We start from the raw sequence: 18672 nt of genomic DNA on the forward strand, positions 1-18672 counted from the left end.
GGTTTTATTTTTGGGCCTGGTGTAATTGGACTGTTGTAAATAGACTATTTATTTGGTTTTGGGCCCGGACAAATTGGGCCTGCTACAATTAAATTCCAATATGTTCTTGACAACCAATGAAATAGATAAAAATTGGACCTCCACTTTTATCTGATACTATCATAACCAATCTCTCTTTTTTAAGATTTTTTTTAAACAATGTTTAGAACTCCCCATAATCTCTCTACAACTCATAAATAAAAGGATAATGGGCTTCGACGCACTCAAACCACGTTCTCCTACATTGATAACAATGCCTATGCCAATCGACCTAAGACTCAAGCGACCTCTTTTTAAGGTTTTCAATAAAAGAGGAGATCCTTGCTTTGTATTTAATAGAACACTAAAATGATATTACATTATTATTTTTCCTTTGATTTAAAAAAGAATGAATAGAAGTCAATTATATCGTATCTCGATTGGTATGAGTATTGTTGCCAATATAAAAATACGTGAATTTAAGTGCGTTGAAGTGCATTATCCTCCTATTTATAAATTAAGAGGTTGAGTAGTTCTAGACATCGTATCAAAAAAAAAGAATATATGACCACAATCTATATCGTAATGACGAATCTTACACGTGTCTCAAGAAAAGAAAAAAAATTATCAAAATTTTGGGATCTTAAAGGGTCGTATAAACACGTAAAAACTCTTGAATAGAACTAGAAAAGAGATACAATTCCAGTTCTCTTGAAAATGGTAAAATCTTTGGCGAAAAAAAAAACTGATTCATATCTTGACTTGGTTCTGAGTTTTCTATTTTTTTTTTAAAAATTCCGCACATGCTGAGGCAAACCTCTTTAATGTAAAATCTGCTTGATTTAGATCAGGAAGATTGCTCAAAAAAACAAAACAAGGATAATGTGTGAGATATTTTGTAGTTATAAAACAATTCAAGATGACGATCTCCATTCAGCGACCTCCCATTATTTACTCATCTTTCCCTATTACATCTAAATAAGAACTTTTTAAGGTTTAAATGAAAAATTATCACCTAAATCTCATTTAGTTTTTTTCTTTTTCTTTTTTTTTTTGCCAATGCCACATTTAAATCATGATTCTGTTTTGTTTTAAAAAAATATTCTTATTACGTAATATCTTTATTTATTTATTTTAATTTTTTTTTCTTCCAATGCAGCTAACGCTTGTTGCTCTTCTGCTCCCCTGACGTTAGATTCCGGCAAGCTTTGGGCCTGGTGAAGTGGGCCATTGATGATATGCAGGCAGCTACATAATTGCCAACAACCGAAATTAAAAATCTAATGCGAACTCTTGCTTAAAGAGGAAGCTTAGGCACAGAGAGGCATTGACCCTGTCACCTATAATCCTCGCTCAGAGCTGGTTGAAAATAGAGAAAGATAACAAGTGTCAACACACAAATAGCCTGGACATGGTTTCTGGGGCATCTACTGAATTGAACCTCAACATCGACAATCCTAAACCCAAGAGTAGCTTTATACGAACAAAGACCATCGTCAATTACTGCACCAGGTTTGATAGCTTTAAGTGCTCATAAAATGGCATCCTACCACTCATTTTCACTTGAATGCAGCAAGTAACAACACTACGCCCAATAGGGCTACCTCAACCAGTTACATATTTCGAACCTGGCAAAGCTTTAACAATCATGTGATCAGTACCCTGATCACATAAGCGGACCATTATATAACTATCACTACTCAGGATATGCAGTCTTCTATAGATATTGAAGCTAAGAGAATTTTCTAGGCAATAAAAAACTTCATAGCAAGCAACTTAAAAAGACAATTTTTCCCATTGAAGTTTTCTGCTACAGGGTGTCTGCAGAATGCGTAACAAAGATCTTTCCTATAGTTCCATACTGTTAAGTTCATATAGATAGTCTCAAAATAGCACTTTAAAAGTTTTAACGAGTTTGGATAGTGATTCTAAGCTCTGATTACAATTCTCACTTCCACATATTACTTATCCCCAGTCCTCAATGACTACTTCAGTTCCCACAGCATTTGCTATTGCGATCTCTGCTATAGTCCTCCATTCTGCCCTCTTTACCTCATTCCAACTCTTCATTTTTCTTGAAATATCAGATACATAAGGATACTAAGATCAACCTAGAAGTATATATATCTGAAAAAAGACTAGAAAAACATCAACCTGCCTGTGTTGTACTCATACCCGATATTTGATGCTTAGCCACGAATCTTATCAACATAGCTTAATAGTTACAGGAAATCACTGTTCCGAAGTTGTTTAGAGTACATGATCTTGTGAATAACTTCTATAGTAGAATGCAGAATAACAGGATGGGGATCTGTTTAACATGGTCTTAGCATTCTAAACTATCTGGCTCGTAGCATTAATAAGGGTTGCACTAATGTTTTAACCTATTCTACATTATCTTGCTTTATCTTGCTCATATCACTAACGTGTGGTTGATCAGTTCTTCCCTAAACCAAGCATTTAAAGGATGAAACCAATACCAACCACATAAACAGCAACAAATAAATATGAGTTCAAGGTCTAAACCCATTAAAAAAGTTGAGTCCATCAATTTCGATTAACTAAAAACCCAATTCAATTTAAACCAAGGTTCATACAAATCCGTTTTTCATGAACCTCTGTAGTTAATTTATTCTACCCCCACAAATTCCTCTAAATTGAAGGAAAAGAAGACTTAATTCTAAGTTTGCTTACTTTCCCATTACTATTAGCGCAATCCAATCCGCAGCCGCACTGTGGGCACTCGTAAAAGTTGTCAATAGGAAAGCTAGCAGATGCAATCCCCACCGAAAATTCCAGCTCATCTTCATCTCTAACAACCTCCACGATGTTGAGCCATAAAAACAGGATCTTGACACTGATCCCACTCAGGTTTTTGAGCCTGTTGTTGGAGATGATCCCGCTGATCGTGGATTTGTATTTGAGTTGATAAGACCCTTCCAGTGAGAAGCTACACGAACCCTCTAAGTAGGCATGGAACCGACCGGTGGATTCATCTAATTTGTACTTTAAGACGCCTTGGGGGAGAAGCCCAACGGGGAAGTTGTAGCCTTGGAGGACTTCGTAGGGTGAAAGGGAGTCGCCGGTGAGGTTGAGGGGGGATGACGTGGCCAGTGGGGTGTGGAGGAAGAGGAGGAGGAGGGCGGCTGTGAAAGTGGCGGTGGGCGGAAGGAAAGCCATTGCTTTGTTTGGGTTAGGCAGCGAAAGAGGACAGTGGAGGAAGAAGAGGGGAAAGGAGATGCCTTGTTACCGAGTGCGTGTCGGGGGGTTGGCCGCTTTGGTTAATGAGTAATGAGTGATGAGTGATGAGTGATGAGTAATGATTGACTTTAAGGGAGGAAAGGGCCACATGGTATTTGGCTGTCTTGGAGCACGTTGTTAACCGGAAATGAGACAAATCGGGACGCAAATTTCTGAAGCGGTGACTAAGCTATTATTCTTTGTGTACGCTTAACAGGGTTAATTGGCTAATTATATTAATCATTTAATAATCAATATTATATTAATCAAATTTTTTAAGTCCATTTTACATTTAAAATACATCATGTATTACTACATTATTTAATATGTAAAAAAAATTCTTTTAGTATCTATCTTTAATAGACCTACAGAATACTGATGATTAATTACTAGACTTATTCCAACAGATTCTTTGAGAAATAAAATAAAATAAATCCTTTTAAATTTTAATGATACGCCCCTTTTCATATTTTAGATTCAATTTGTTTATAAAATGAGTAGAATTTAATTTGTGTGTTTTCAATGTGCTTCATTGTAGCATTTAATAAACAAATTAATAATTAGTCTTATAGAAAGATTTAATTGATACAATATTAATATTTTAAGAATTCAATTATAATATTTTAAAGTTTAAGAATTCATTTAAAATTTGAATGATAGTTTGAAAACCTTTTATAGAATTAACCCTTAAAAACATTTTTTTTCAAAATAATTTATATTTCGTTGATTTACATTTTATTTATTTATCAATTATTAGAGAATAAAATAACACCATCTTCAAAATCACAAGGTGAATTGCATGGTATATTAGTTGTAAACGATGTCTCAATATTTCTCACTTTATTTACTAATGACAATTTTTTGCTCTTTTGGGCCACTGATTCTGAATGTACAGTGGTAAGGAGATACTCTGTGAGACGACGTCAGGACTAGCAATTAACTTTGTGAAGTCAGGAATCATGTTTAGTTCAAACACTAGTGGCACCATTCAAGATTCGGTTAAATCTATGTTGGGCATTAATAGCCCTATTGATCATAGGCGTTATCTCGAGCTTCCTTCGTTGGTGGGTCGTAACAAGTGGCAAGCCTTTGCTTTTATCAAGAAGCATATTAGTAAATGCATTTTTCATTGGCAAAATAAGCTATTGTCTTGGGTAGGTAAAAAGGTCTTGATAAAGAATGTTACTCAATGTGTTCTCGTGTATAACATGAGTGTGTTTTTGTTGCTTGTGCCTTTATGTGCTAAGTTGCATAGAATGTTGAACTTGTTCTGGTGGGGGTTCTAGTTGAAATTGTCGTAAAGGAGTTCACTGGACGATGTGGGATCGTCTATGCGTCCCTAAGAAGTGGGGCGACATAGGATTTATAGACTTTTATTGTTTTACCTTGGCGTTATTGGGAAAGCAGGTTGTGGATTGGTTTCAAATCCAAATAGTTTAGTTAGTCGTTTCTTTAAGGCTAAATATTTTTCGAGTTGTAGTCTTTTTGAAGCTGATGAGGTTACCAATTAATCTTTTATTTGACAAAGTTTAATTGTTACACGTCATATTGTGCATATCGGAATTCAATAGAGAGTTGGTAATGGGTGTGATATTAGAGTTTATCATGATTCGACGCTTATTAATGATGATAATTTTTATGTTGATTCGCTTCTGTTACTTGGTATAAAAAATATTTGAGTTTTTGATTTGCTTAATGTGGATGGGTGGTCTTGGAACAGACCATTGATTGAATGTTTGTTTTCACCAAGTGATTGTGAATAGATATAGCAAATCTTGATTAGTCTCAATCATCATCACCTAGATAAACTTATATCGCTCTTTGCTATTGATGGTCAATATAGTGTAAAGTCAGGTAATATATTAGTGTTATAATATGTGAATACACATGTGATTAATGTGTGATTAGTTAGGTGGTTAGGCAGTTAACAAACTGGTAAATTGTTAACAGCAGTGAAGGCTTTCTTTAGTGTATATAAACGTGTATATGGGCAGAATACAGAGTAAGCAGAAAGTTTAATTTCATTTTGAATAAATCTTCTTCTCTTCTTTGTAGAGTTTTCTTTAAGAATTTGTTAGCTTACTAGATTTCTATCATGGTATCAGTCGCTCGGTGATTCTCGGGCATGGCTACCACGCATTCTGTCGAATCTGATTCTGTTGAGCTTAATGGCTCGGTGTTTCTTGGTGATCGAGTGGTCACTTCTTTTCCTCGGCATGAGGTTGTCAAATTGGATGAAGGTTCGTTCGTTCAATGAAAGCAGCAGATCTGGCTCATTCCTTGTGGCTACGATTTGTTCGGTCTTCTTGATGGATCGTTGACGGCACCAACGAGGTTTGTTCAATCCTTTGATAGTAGTCTTGTAGTCAATTCGTCTGCTTTGATCTTTGATCAGCAAGACAGTTTGCTTACCTTCTAGCTTTTATCCATGATAAGTTCTTCATTTTTTTCCTCTTTCACGGATGTTCGGACTGAACATGACGTCTGGATCATGGCGAATAACCTGTTCACGGCTAATTCGAGTACAAAGCAGTCACAGTTGTATCATGAGCTTCACTTTCTCCGGAAAGGCAGTCTTTCTATTCGATCATATGTTAATAAAATCCCAAGCTTGTGCGCTCTTCTTGCAGCATCTGGATCTCAGATCTCAGAGGCCGAACGGACGGCAGTGCTCTTTGCTAGTCTCTCATCTGAGTTTGATGCTATTGTCTCATCCGCGTCACTCTCCTCGAGTTCATTATAGTTTCAACGCATCGTAGATGCTTTGCTTGAATGCGAAGCTCGACAAATTCGGTCAGCCCAAAATATGTTGATTGCCGCGAATGTGGTGGAGGGGCCTCAGTTTCAGTTGACGGATGGTTCATTTTGTGGAGGACGCTCTTATGTTCGTGGTCGTGGTCACTCTTTTCGTCCACGAATACAGTGTCAAATCTGCAGTAGATATAACTATCTTTCGCAGCGGTGCTACTATCGGTATAATTGTGACGAGCAATCGCCACTTGAAGCTCCAGTGGTGCGACGAGGAGGATTTGCATCTAGAACAATTAGGAGAGATTGGGCGCGTGATGACCAACTTGGTGCAACTGCCTATGGTCAAAATTGGGGAACTTACGGTCAAAATTGGAGGCCTTATTTTTGGCCAAATTTTGGAGTGGATAACTATGTCCCACGTGGGCCACATGCAGGGAATGGGCATAATGGATCAAATCCATTTGTTCAAAATGGAAATGGACAGCATGATATTGATGACCCAAATTTTTATCCTTATCGGCGTGAGTTTAATATTAGACGAAATGCTATGGGCTTACAATTTAGTGATATTCCTTGGGTCGTCCGTATAGTAAGGTGGCTTCTAGGCCACGTGGGTCGAGTGGGTCAGTTCGATTTTGTCCAACAGATGGTCAATGTGTGCCTGGGCCCGCTGCTAATTGTGTTGATATTGATAGATCTTGGCAGACTGTTCCTGAGGCCCGTGGCGGACGAAACCACGTGCTCATGTATTTAGTGTTGACTCGTCTTTGTATGACTCGTCTCAGTTTGTTGGGCTTCCTCCCAAGCTTCCTGAGTTGTACGCTTTTGATTATTCTGATGCTACAGCATATGACTCCAATTTTAATTCTACTGACTCTTATGTTCCATTACCGGTAGGAAGCACGTCCTCGTGCCCAGACTGGGGGCTACTCATCACGTGTGCCGAAATGCTTCGGATTTACATAGCTCCACCCCATATACAGGTAACTCTTCTATTTTAATGGGTAACGGGGTATCTACTAAAATTTCATCCATTAGGAGTATAACTATTCCTACGAAGAAGAAATTACTACATCTCTCGAATGTGCTATGTGTGCCAAGCATTCAGAAAAATTTATTATCTGTGTCTAAGTTTGCTACTGATAGCAATGTGTTTTTTGAATTTCACCCATCGTATTGTGTGATTAAGGACATCCAGACACAGGAAATCTTAATGCAAGGCCGAGTTCGTGATGGGCTCTATCAGTTCTCAGCGGGTTCGAGTGTTTTGTCTCCCTCTTTTCATAGTTCTGTAGTTCAAGGTTCCTTTATAGCTGATGATGTTTTTAGTTTGTGACATAAAAGGCTAGGTCATCCTACTCATAATACTGTAAAAACTATTCTAGAAAAATGTCAGATTATTGTAAATAAAAGTTATCTTGAAAATGTTTGTGTTGCATGTCAGAAAGAAAAATCTCATAAGTTGCCTTTTTCCCGTTCTAATACTGAGTATGTTGATTTGTTTTAATTGGTTGTTTCTAATTTGTGGGGCACAACTGCTGTTACATGTGAAGGGAGTTTGTTTTATGTTTCTTTCATTGACATGACTAGTCGGTTTACCTGGGTGTATCTGATAAGTCGCAAATCTCAAGCAGTAGAGTGTTTTGGTCAATTTCAGAAGATGGTTCTCACTCAGTTCGGGAAGTACATTAAGAAGTTTCAAAGTAATTGGGGAGGTGAATTCCGTGCGTTTTCATCAGTTCTAGCTAGTCAGTGGATACTTCATCGTGTTTTCTGCCCTTACACGTCTGAGCAGAATGATGTCGCTAAGCGTAAACACAGACACATTGTGGAGACTGGTCTTATTATTCTGGCTCAAGCTCATTTACCAATGAAGTACTGGGGTTATGCGTTCTGCAGTACAGTACATCTTATTAATCGATTACCTACTCCTCTTCTAAAAGGACGATCCCGGTATCAGTTTATTTGATAGCGAATCGACTTATGATCATCTCAGAGTGTTTGGTTGCTGCTGTTTTCCATACTTACGTCCGTTTGTTAAACACAAACTTGAGTTTCGATCAAATCCATCTACGGTTCTGGGGTATAGTGTGCATCATAAAGGTTATTTTTGTTTAACGCCAGATGGTAAGGTAATTCTCTCTAGGAATTTTGTTTTTGATGAAAATCGATTTTTGTTTCTGCTCTCTACTTCTACTAGTGATCAGACGTCTCTGGATAATACCACGTATGTTCCTGTTGTTTGGTCTTTTACCACTGGAGAAACTCGTTTGCATCCTGAGCCTGCAACTGGGGTCTCTCTTGCAAGTCATAATGGTGAAACCGATCTGAATGATTCTTCTGCTACGTGTAGTGCTTCCCAACGTAGTTCTGTAAATTTGTTAAATGACTCAGGGATTGTTGTCTGAGAGGACGATATCTTTACTGCAGCTATTCCTGTTGAACGTGTTAATGTTCCCACTGTCTCTACTACCAATACTCATGCTATGGTTACCCAGTCTAAAGTTGGTATATTTAAACCCAAAGCTTTGTGTGTAGACAACGTTGAGGTTGAGCCAAGTTCTGTTGAGGAGGCACTTGCTCATCCAGACTGGCATTTAGCTGTTCAAGCTTAATTTGATGCATTAACAGCTAACTCTACATGGGATCTCTATTCCCTCCCTCCTGGCCGGAAAGCGATTGGTTGCAAGTGGTTGTTTAAGATAAAAAAGAATCTTGGTGGGACGATTAACCGCCGGAAGGCGCGGTTGGTGGCCAAAGGCTGTTCACAAGTTCCTAGTTGTGATTTTAAGGAAACGTTCAGTCCGGTAGTCAAATCTGCTACCATTCGAGCCATCCTCTCTGTTGCTGTGACTAAGGTCAATAATGCCTTTTTGAATGGCGATCTAACCGATGACGTGTTTATGCAGCAACCTCCAAGTTTTGTGCAACATGGTTCAAATGGTGAAAAGCTGGTGTATCATCTGATTAAAGCTTTATATGGCTTACGGCAAGCTCCTCGTGCCTGGTTTGACAAGTTAAAACAGTTTCTTGTTTCTACTGGTTTTACGTTGTCGAAATCAAATGCTTCGTTGTTTGTTCATTTTTCTTCCGACTACTCTTTATGTTCTTGTCTATGTGAATGATATTGTTATCACTAGCAGTTCATCTGATGAAATAAATTGTTTTGTTTAGCAGCTACACAACAAGTTTGCTCTAAAGGATATGGGTAAGCTCCATTATTTTTTAGGAATTGAAGTCAATAGATCTTCCTCAAGCAGTCTTCATTTATGTCAACGCAAATACATTCGTGAGCTTCTTGCCCGGAGTTCTATGACTAATGCCAAAAGTGTTCATACACTGATGGTAAGCTCTTCTATGTTATTAAAGGATAAGGGTGAACCCCTTGCTGATCCAACTGAATATCGCAGTATTGCTGGAGCTCTTCAGTATATCATTTTAACACGACCAGATATTGCATATGCTGTTAATTGGGTGTGTCAATTCATGCATGCTCCCATTACTCTATACATGGTAGCATTAAAATGAATTTTACGGTATTTACGTGGCACTCTTTTTCATAGCTTAGTTTTTCGACGATCTGATAGGCTATTTTTGGTTGGTTATGCCGATGCAAAATTGGGGACTTAATTTTGATGATCATCGTTCTACTACGGGATACTGTGTGTATTTTGGCCACACACCTATATCTTGGTGTTCTAAGAAACAACAAGTTGTTTCTCGATCTACGGCAGAGGTTGAGTATCGAAGTTTAGCAGCAGCCACTAGTGATATTGCTTGGCTTGTCTCGTTATTAACGGAGTTAAAACTAAGTTCGATTGATCCTCTAATATGGTGTGATAATTCCAGTGCCGTAGCTGTTGTAGCTAACCCGGTTCTGCACTCCAAGTTCAAACATGTTGAACTTGATCTGTTTTCTGTTCGAGAAAATATGGCTAGTGGCGAATTAGTTGTTGGAGAAGTTCCCACTTGTGACCAAGTGGCGGATATTCTTAATAAACCATTGTCTATGACGATGTTTACCCGGTTTCTTCATCTTTTTCGGGTCGTCCCAATCAAGGAAGCTGGATGAATGTTATATTATGTAAATACACATGTGATTAATGTGTGATTAGTTAGGCGGTTAGGCAGTTAACAAGCTGGTAAATTGTTAACAGCAGCGAAGGCTTTCTCTAGTGTATATAAACATGTATATGGGCAGAATACAGAGTAAGCAGAAAGTTTAATATCATTTTGAATAAATTTTCTTCTCTTCTCTGTAGAGTTTTCTTCAAGAATTTGTTAGCTTACTAGATTTTTATCAATTAGTAATGAACTTGTATTCAGATACGAATGTTTTAATTTAGGATGGGCTTGGGCAATATATATGGCATTTGCGTATCCCTCCACATGTGAAGGAGTTTCTTTGCCACTGTTAACATTTTTTTCTTTCGGTTAAAAGTTAGCTTATTGAAAAGGTATTACCGATACACAAATGTGTAGGCAGGGTGATGGGAAAGAAGACATTAAGCATGCCTTGTTGCACTGTTGTAAGGCGCAAGCTATTTGGACTACAACAGTGGTACCTACAGATGGGGTTACTTGGTTGAATTTCTTGTCGAGATTGCTCGCTATGTCAAATAGTGAGGTTCAAAGATGAAGGCTTGTGTTGTTGTGGCAAATCTGGTCAAATAGGAACTTATCTTTATGGCAACATCATGAGCTTCCACTATCTCGGGTCCTTTGTAACGTCAATTATTTCATTCAAGAGCGAATGCTTACAAAATGTTGATTATTCAACAGTTGAGTCCCAACTACCTCAGGATGGAGGATGGGGGTGACATTGGGATGAGAGGGGGACTGTTAAAGGCTATAAGGTGGAAACTACCTCTTTTGGGCTATTTAAATGTAGTGTTGATGCCTTTTTTTTATAGATGAGTCGACTGTCGAGGTTGGATAAGTTCTTCAAGACAATCATGGTGTTTTGATAAAAGGGTTATCGATATTTGAGAGGGTGACATTTTCACCATCCGGGAGACCTTGTTGTGGTTGAAATCTAATCATTACAATCACATCATCGTTGGGTTAGATTGTGCATTGGTGGTGCATGCATTAGATCGATCTGTTGTTGATGACTCAGAGTTCGACTGTTTTATTTCGAATTGTTTAATGCTAAGTAATTTGTTTTAGCACTTATCTTTTAATTGGGTACGTTAGTCAGCTAATAAAACAACTCATTCGCTTTCTCAGGTAGCCTTATTACATGCTAATTACACTAAAAAAGTCTACTTTACCGTCTTCATTTTTAGATGTTTTGAATGATAGTAATGTTCCTATTTTGTCTAATAGGGATGTTGGATAATAAGATATGGGGTGAGCCTATTGGATTGTGTCTTAGTGTTCCTCCTCGCTAGTCATTAATTTCTACCGATTTGTTTTTTTAATATAAGTTTACTTAAAAGAAATAACGTCATCTTAATAATTTTGTTAAAATTTTTGAAAGATAATATAAATATTCAAAATTATACCGTACTAGATTATGTCACAATTATGAGAGTGAAATTTTAAAAATAATATTTTTAAGATAATAGTAATTTTAAAAATAGAGATGACTTATGATTAACTTTTTTAAGCCTAAAAGAATTAACAAATTTTTAAGATAAATGTGATTTTTGGAAGGGGAGAATTTTTTTTAAAGAGTGATTGTCTTTTAAGAGAGAGAAAAGATCTATTAAATAGTAGACTATACATATAATAATATTTGATATAGTGTTAGTGAAGTTTATTAGGCTCTGGTAGAGTTAAGGGGTTTTGACAATTATTCTATAAAGGTATAATAAAATATTAAAAACAATAAATATTTAGATAAAAGAAACACATGATAATTTTTTTAAAATTATTTATGAAATAAAAAATTTATTAATATACCAAATACTAATTAGTGTGATTGATTTATCACATGGAATTGAAGTATAGACATAAAAAGTTGTAGATATGATTATAATTATTTTCAAATTTAATAGCTATAATTATATTAGTCCAATGCAATAAAAATATTTATCTGGAAAATTTATTAGATTATTTATTATCCTTAATTTTAAGAAAAAAAAACAAAGTTCTAATATTAAAAAATGTTATGAGAAGATTATAGGAGATGAGGGGTAGAAACATGGAGACAAACTTGATTAAAGGGTAATTTACCATTATTTTAGAAATGTTTTTTAAAAGTTTATTTTAAGATTTAAATATTTAATATTATTATTAAAAAAGTATTTTTGAGAAATAAAATGTCTATTTTAAATATGATATAGTAAAGTAGAAAAATTATTTAAATAATATTCAAAATCGTTAATATTACAATTATAACAAATAATTTATTATTACTCATTATTAATATTTTGATATATGAAATACAAATTTTGAATATTTTAAGTAATTAATATTAATTATTTGTAAAATTCAATTGGAATCTATAAATTGTAATTTAAATATTAAAATATACCTATTAAAAAGAGAAAAAATTATATAAAACCGTGATTCTATATCCATTTCCAACAAGAGGATGACAAATCAAATTTTTACTCTTGATTTTCAATTTTTTCTCCCATTTTTCCTCTTGAAAAGTTCAAATCAAACAAAAAAAATTAAAAATCAGGAAGAAAAATCTAATTTGTCATCTTTCAATTCAAAAAGAATATAAATAACGTAGAATACAATTTCATATAATTTTTTTTTTTACAATGCTAAAACAATTTTAAAAAACAGTGTCAATGAAAGCATTAGCGGAGGAGAGAATACACCATACCATATGCTCTTGGATTTAACTTTTCTGCCATCATCAGTGACGTGAGTCACACGATCTTTGGATACGCCGCCACTAATTGTGGACTTGTATTTGAGCTCCTAGGATAGGTCTAGGAGTCGATGGGCAAAGACTAAAGATGCCACAATCACTAGCATCCAAAGGAGACCATGGCCCATGAAGTTCGATTGTTCAACAACTTCTGTTATAAATTGTCGATGAATCCCGACTGTTGTTGGTGGAATTAAAAAGTTATAAACCAAAGACTAGGATATTCCTGTAGCTAAAAGATGTTCATGGCCCCTTGAGCTATAACTTGAGGAGAGAAACTATCAATTCTCAATGACTATATTTCCTAGAGCCCTTATCCCCTCAATTTGTTGGGTAAAACATGGGAAGATTTTTCCTCGGTGTAGAAGCACTTACTATTTTATTTGGACGAACCCGAGTAAGTTTAAAGATGCCAACCAATGAACGCACAGAGTAGAGTTAAAAAATAAAAGTGGAGAGAGAGACAAGTCACAGGATTGATGCCAATAATAATTTCTAGGATTTAAATCATAGAAAGCATTCATATTCCAACTGCCCAAGTTAAATACCCTAAAGATTTCCAGTAAACATACCCGAACAGTGCCTAAACAAGTACCAATTATAAATCATCTATTAGTTATATCACAACTTACCTAAATAGAAGATGCTAAAGCATTCAATCCATTGCAGTTGAATCCGCACCCACACTGAGGAGATTCATAAAAGTTGTCAATAGGGAAGTTAGCCGACGCAATCCCAACGGAGAACTCCATCTGGTCCCCATTATGTATCACTTCAACGATGTTAAGCCAGAAGAAGAGAATCTTAACGCTCACTCCCTTCAAATTTGTTATCCTGCCTGGGGAGATCACTCCTTTTATGGTGGATTCGTAACTGAGTTGGTATGAGTCAATGTCAAACTTGCAGGTTCCACTCAAATAAGCTGAAAACTCGCCCGTTTCCCTGTTCAATTCATACCCAACCACGCCATTGGGAAGGATGCCTACTGGGAAGTCGTACTGTTGAAGAGCTTGGTACGCGGATAGATTGTCGTCATCGGCTACAGCGAATGAAGAAGCCGGGAGGGAGATTAGGATGAGGAAGTGGAGGATTCTGCTTGGACAAGGCATGGAAAAAATCTTTGGTTTTCAGGATTCGATTGAGCGGAGATCTCTGTTGTAATGGGGATAAGGGAAATTTGGGAGTGAAAAGGTCAGATGTGGCTGCTGCTGAGTGCACCATAAATTGAGTCCGGTCGAGTCGCGAGGTGGGCGACAAAGACATTTTCTTTTGACTTAAATACCCATAAATTCCTTTTTTTTTTATAAAAAAATTTACATCAAGAAGTTGATTTTTGGAAAAATTATGAAAATAGGCCGATTTTACGAAGACAGGTCCAGCTGAAAATGCAGGAAAAACACTTCCAGTTAAACATATTTTCAGCGTATTGATAGAAAAAAACTACTAGCTAAAAGCGTTTTTTGTCATATCAGTACTAAAAATGATAGCACTAATATTTTTTTTCTTATTTCTTATTGCTACTGATTACTGTAGAAATAAAAGTTACAAAACAGATATTTATATAGACTCAAAATCTTATTTCCCATATTGTTTAGAAACAAGCTGCAAATGAATTATGAATCTATATATATTCATATATCATATTCTACATTGTTTAAAAAAATAAAGAAAAATAGACTTTATATATAAAAACTTGTTTGATAAGTTTTATTTCATATTAATAAATGACATTAGAAAATAAGAAAAAATATTAATGCTATCACTTTTTAAAATGATGAGGCAAAAAATATTTTGGGTAAATTATACCAATAGTCACCCAACTTTGGGGTAATTGACAAAACGGTCGCTTAGGTTTCATTTTAATCACTCAACTTTCGAAAAGTTACAAAACAGTTCTTTTTGCCATTTTCCGTCACAGACGTCACGGCAAAGTGACGTGGCAGGTGATGACGTCATTGCTGTAAAAAAATTGTCCAGTTGGCCGGTGACTCACTTTAACAGCCCTCTTAGCACCATTTTAGGGCTAGAGAAAAAGAAAAAGAAAAAGAAAGAGGAGGAGGAGAAAAAGAAGAAGAAGAAAAAGAAAAAAAAATTACTGGGTTCGGGAAATGGGTTAGACGATTGTAGAAAGGGACGACGCGAGCCATAAAGAGAATGGTTACCTGAAGTGAGACGATGAAAATGAGCATCCATAGAAATGAAAAAGGTTGAAGATGAAGAGAGGTGAAGGAGCTGTTTGTTTTTTTAGGAGAGTATATAGCGGTGCTGCTGGAGTTTGGAGGCATTAAGACAATACCAAGCTCACATTCGCAGCCTCAACGCCTACAATCGCCACAAGAAATTCTTGAACGATTATGGTAAAGTTTCCTTAATCGAGTTTCTTATTACAGTTATTGTTTTGTTTTTTTTTTTAGGTTAGAAAATATTTGCATTTCCTTAATCTATGTTACTCGTCAAAAATACTTGCTGTGCTACTTTATTGCTTAGTTAATTGGAAATGGACTTGAAAGGAATTATGCAAATAGTGAGTGTTGTATTTGTTATAGGGCTGCTCAGCCTGTTGAAGAGCATTCTCCATTACAAGTACGTAAAGCAGGCAAAAAGTTTGATGCAGAGTAGAGGCTTTGGTAATGGGAACACATGGTAAAAGATTAGCTAATATCTTAGAAACCCTATTTTATTAGGTATCTTTCTTGCATTACAATTCAGTCGACTGAGCTAATATCTAATTTTTTGGGCACATAGTAACAATGTTGCTGCTTTTGGTGTATAAGACGCTACTGTACAGAGAAACCTCCAAATAATCTATTAACTTGATGAGAAATCCTTCTCTAGCTATGGGGGAGAAACAGATTCAAAGACATTGGTGGGTCGGGCTTTTGAATGCAGAAGAATTAGATGAGTTTTCAAACAACTGCAGACATCTCCTTCAAGCCATTGGTACTGCAGACAGTTCCATAGTTTTCAGTAGTCCAAAGTTGCAGTTCCAGAATACCAATAGTAAGAGTTAATAGTGGGAGGATTGGCGACTGACTTTCGTGTTTCTAAAATTGTTGTTCCCTCCATTGATAGTATTTATGTTGTCTTGTTTGTGTTCTTTGTAAATGGCGGAGGCCTGCCAATTTGTTTGTAAGCAGCTGTATCATTGTGTTGGTAAAACGACTGTAAACCTATCTTGTTCTTTTTTGTTCAATGAGCTTATGTACTTAATTTACGTGAAAAGGGCAGATTTAGTGATTGTTCTTCTTCTTCTTCTTCCTCTTCCTCTTCCTCTGTTAAAGGGATTTTTTTAAGTTTTTTTTTTAACTTTTTCATCCAACGTGGCAAGTTAACTGGCCACATCAGCTAGTTAACTTGCCACATCAGCTGTTTTGTTAACACACTAACAGAAACTGTTAGTCAGTGACTGTTTTGTCACTTTTTTATAACGTTAGTGACTGTTTTGTTATTTTTCAAAAGTTGAGTGACTGAAATGAAACCTAGGGGACTATTTTGTCAGCTACCTTAAAGTTAGGTGATTGTTGGTATAATTTACCTAAATATTTTTTATTAAAAATATTTTTTTGTCAATACACTAAGAACGCGTCTAATTGATTTTGCATTTCAATTAACAATGCTTTTATAAAATAAACTTATTCCCGTAAATTTTTTAAAATTTAATTTATTTACGTAATTTTTTAGAAAAAGCAGCATTTGAGTATTTAATCTTTTCTTTTGTCATTACTAAAACCCAAAAATAAATTCTATGGGATAAACGAAGGGAACAGAAGCTGGCACGTGGACCTACCAACCACCATTAAACGTTTTCATCGTGCTTTTCGTTCCAATGATCATGCTCTCCTAGCTATCACTACTACTTTACCAAGTATTATTATTATGCAATTGAAATGTGATTTATAATTTTTAAGAAAGTTTCGTTTGAATGAAATGGAATAGTATTTTAATGGAATATTTATTCTATGAGAATAAAAAAAGATAGTAATGAAATTGAATAGATGTAGTAGTGATTTGGTTGGAAGGAGTGGAATGAATACTGTAATATTATTTTTATGTTTGATTGAAATATATAAATATGTAATAACAAAAAAAAAAAAACTTAAATGACAAATATAACTTTAACATTTTAATGTATTTTTACATCAATTTAATATTAAAAAATATATTTTATATTAAACTATATTAAAAGATTTTTTATTTTTATATTAAATTATATTAAAATATTTAAAATATCTTTGTACGGGCCTAAATTTGCCCGGCCCTTCAGAGAAACCAGCAACAAAACCCAATTACAAGAACAGCCCAATTCCTACCCATTTTACAAACAAACCCTAACCCAAACCCGGATAGCCCAATAGGCCCAACCTAAACCCAAATCTCAGCCGAAGTCTAACCCTAGCTCACCCTTGCGTCGTACCCCCTCCCATGTGTGCCCTCGGCACGCACGACGCCCGATGGTTGCTTCCTTGCACCAAAATGGCAGGTTTTCTCGCCCGTTGACGCTCCATGAACCTGCAAACATGACAAAGAGAGGAGAACAGCAAAAAGCAGTGCGCAAACAATAGATTTTGTATTCGGCTATATAGCCACAAACGCAAAAAATATTGTAACGCACATTTTTATCAATCAAAAAGTGAACAGGACTTTGAACACAAAAAACAGAGGATTAAGAAATCAAAGAGCAAAAAAGGTTGATCTATTTTCTTTTCCTTTCGGTTTTGTTTGTTTTATTTTTCATATTACAAATCTATTTTAAATAACGAGCACTAAAAGAATAAAAGGGACTCACTCGGAGCCTCCTGCGGTCGTGACGTCGGTGGATCTCTTCCCATCGTCGAAGTCGGGCTTAAAAGGAAGCCGAGAGCCTCCTCCATTCGGTGTCTCCGTGTCTCGGTGGTGTGGCCTTCAAGGAGCGTCGAAGATAGGGCTGAAAAATGCCCTTTTGAGCGACGACGGCCACCGATCGCGGTGGTGGTGCGATGACGGCAAGGATGGGTTTCTTGGGAAACCCTAGTAGAGCACAAACAAACAAGGGGGAGGTGTTCTGAAAAATTTTGAAAGAAAATGAAGCAAAAATAAAAAAAAAACTGGTTTAAATGATCATGCGAAACGGTGCCGTTTCGCACCTGGAGTATCAACGCCCAAACGGCGTCGTTTAGACCACGCCCGTGCGCGACCCGACCCGCTCCTGGGGGGTTCGCGCGTTTCTTTAAAAGGGGGAAATACTCATGTTAGTCCCTCCGCATTTTCTGTCCTATTCATTTTAATCCTATATAGCTTCATTTCTTTTTAAATTTCGCCCTTTTTTTATTTTAATTCTGATTTGGTCCTTGGCTCAGATAGACGAAACACTGCGCATAGAGGGCTGGGAATATTTTCCCAATCAGTCCCTCGTTCTTTATGCGCATTTCGCCTCAGTCCTTAGTGACCTACATTTTTATTTTATAATTCGCATCCTAAATTTAATTAAATTTCAACTTAGTCCTAATTTATTTATTCATTCATCATTCTTTTATTTTCTTTTATATTATTTTTATCTTCTATTATTTTATTTCATGAATTATTCATGCTATTTTTATTTCCTTTATCGTTGGTGGTGGATTACTTATTTTATTAATGTTATTATGATTATACTGTTAATCTAGTTTAGTTAATATTTGATATCTATCTATTTGTTGATTCATTTATTCATTACTATTTTTATAGATTGGATTTATTTTTATTTTTACCCTCATTGTTATCATTTTTATCATTTATTTATCTATATCTTTTATACCTTCAAATTTTATATTATTTATTTATTATTTTCATCATTATTATTGTCATTATTTTGA

The 18672-nt window shown here is 35.7% G+C and overlaps 2 protein-coding genes and 2 long non-coding RNA genes across 5 annotated transcripts; 1 reads left to right on the forward strand and 3 right to left on the reverse strand.

The window, feature by feature from the left end:
- Positions 1-2547: 2547 nt before the first annotated feature.
- Positions 2548-3418, reverse strand: LOC107926652 (uncharacterized). Its single transcript, XM_016857574.2, has one exon. It carries the CDS (start codon positions 3196-3198, stop codon positions 2671-2673), a length of 528 nt encoding a protein of 175 aa, XP_016713063.1. The 5' UTR covers positions 3199-3418; the 3' UTR covers positions 2548-2670.
- A 9899-nt stretch (positions 3419-13317) lies between these two features.
- LOC107926503 (uncharacterized protein At5g01610) lies at positions 13318-14269 on the reverse strand. The gene has a single exon (XM_016857407.2). It carries the CDS (start codon positions 13948-13950, stop codon positions 13474-13476), a length of 477 nt encoding a protein of 158 aa, XP_016712896.1. The 5' UTR covers positions 13951-14269; the 3' UTR covers positions 13318-13473.
- A 296-nt stretch (positions 14270-14565) lies between these two features.
- On the forward strand, positions 14566-16089 carry LOC107952908 (uncharacterized). 2 transcript variants are annotated; one of them, XR_001698987.2, is made up of 3 exons: positions 14591-15198; positions 15388-15484; positions 15587-16089. It is a non-coding gene; the product is annotated as an uncharacterized lncRNA (long non-coding RNA). The 2 variants fall into 2 exon arrangements; XR_001698985.2 differs by having other exon boundaries at positions 14566-15198; positions 15388-16089.
- Positions 16090-17003: 914 nt separating this feature from the next.
- Positions 17004-18181, reverse strand: LOC107926445 (uncharacterized). Its single transcript, XR_001692207.2, has 2 exons — positions 17628-18181; positions 17004-17416 (listed from the first exon to the last, which is right to left on the reverse strand). It is a non-coding gene; the product is annotated as an uncharacterized lncRNA (long non-coding RNA).
- Between the last annotated feature and the right edge of the window lie 491 nt (positions 18182-18672).

This window comes from Gossypium hirsutum, chromosome A08 (genome assembly GCF_007990345.1).
Source record: "Gossypium hirsutum isolate 1008001.06 chromosome A08, Gossypium_hirsutum_v2.1, whole genome shotgun sequence".
Classification (NCBI taxonomy): Eukaryota; Viridiplantae; Streptophyta; class Magnoliopsida; order Malvales; family Malvaceae; genus Gossypium; species Gossypium hirsutum.

Excerpts from the sequence above, each read along its gene's own strand:
- LOC107926652 (XM_016857574.2), bottom strand. The coding sequence starts at position 3,198 with ATGGCTTTCCTTCCGCCCACCGCCACTTTCACAGCCGCCCTCCTCCTC.
- LOC107926503 (XM_016857407.2), bottom strand. The coding sequence starts at position 13,950 with ATGCCTTGTCCAAGCAGAATCCTCCACTTCCTCATCCTAATCTCCCTC.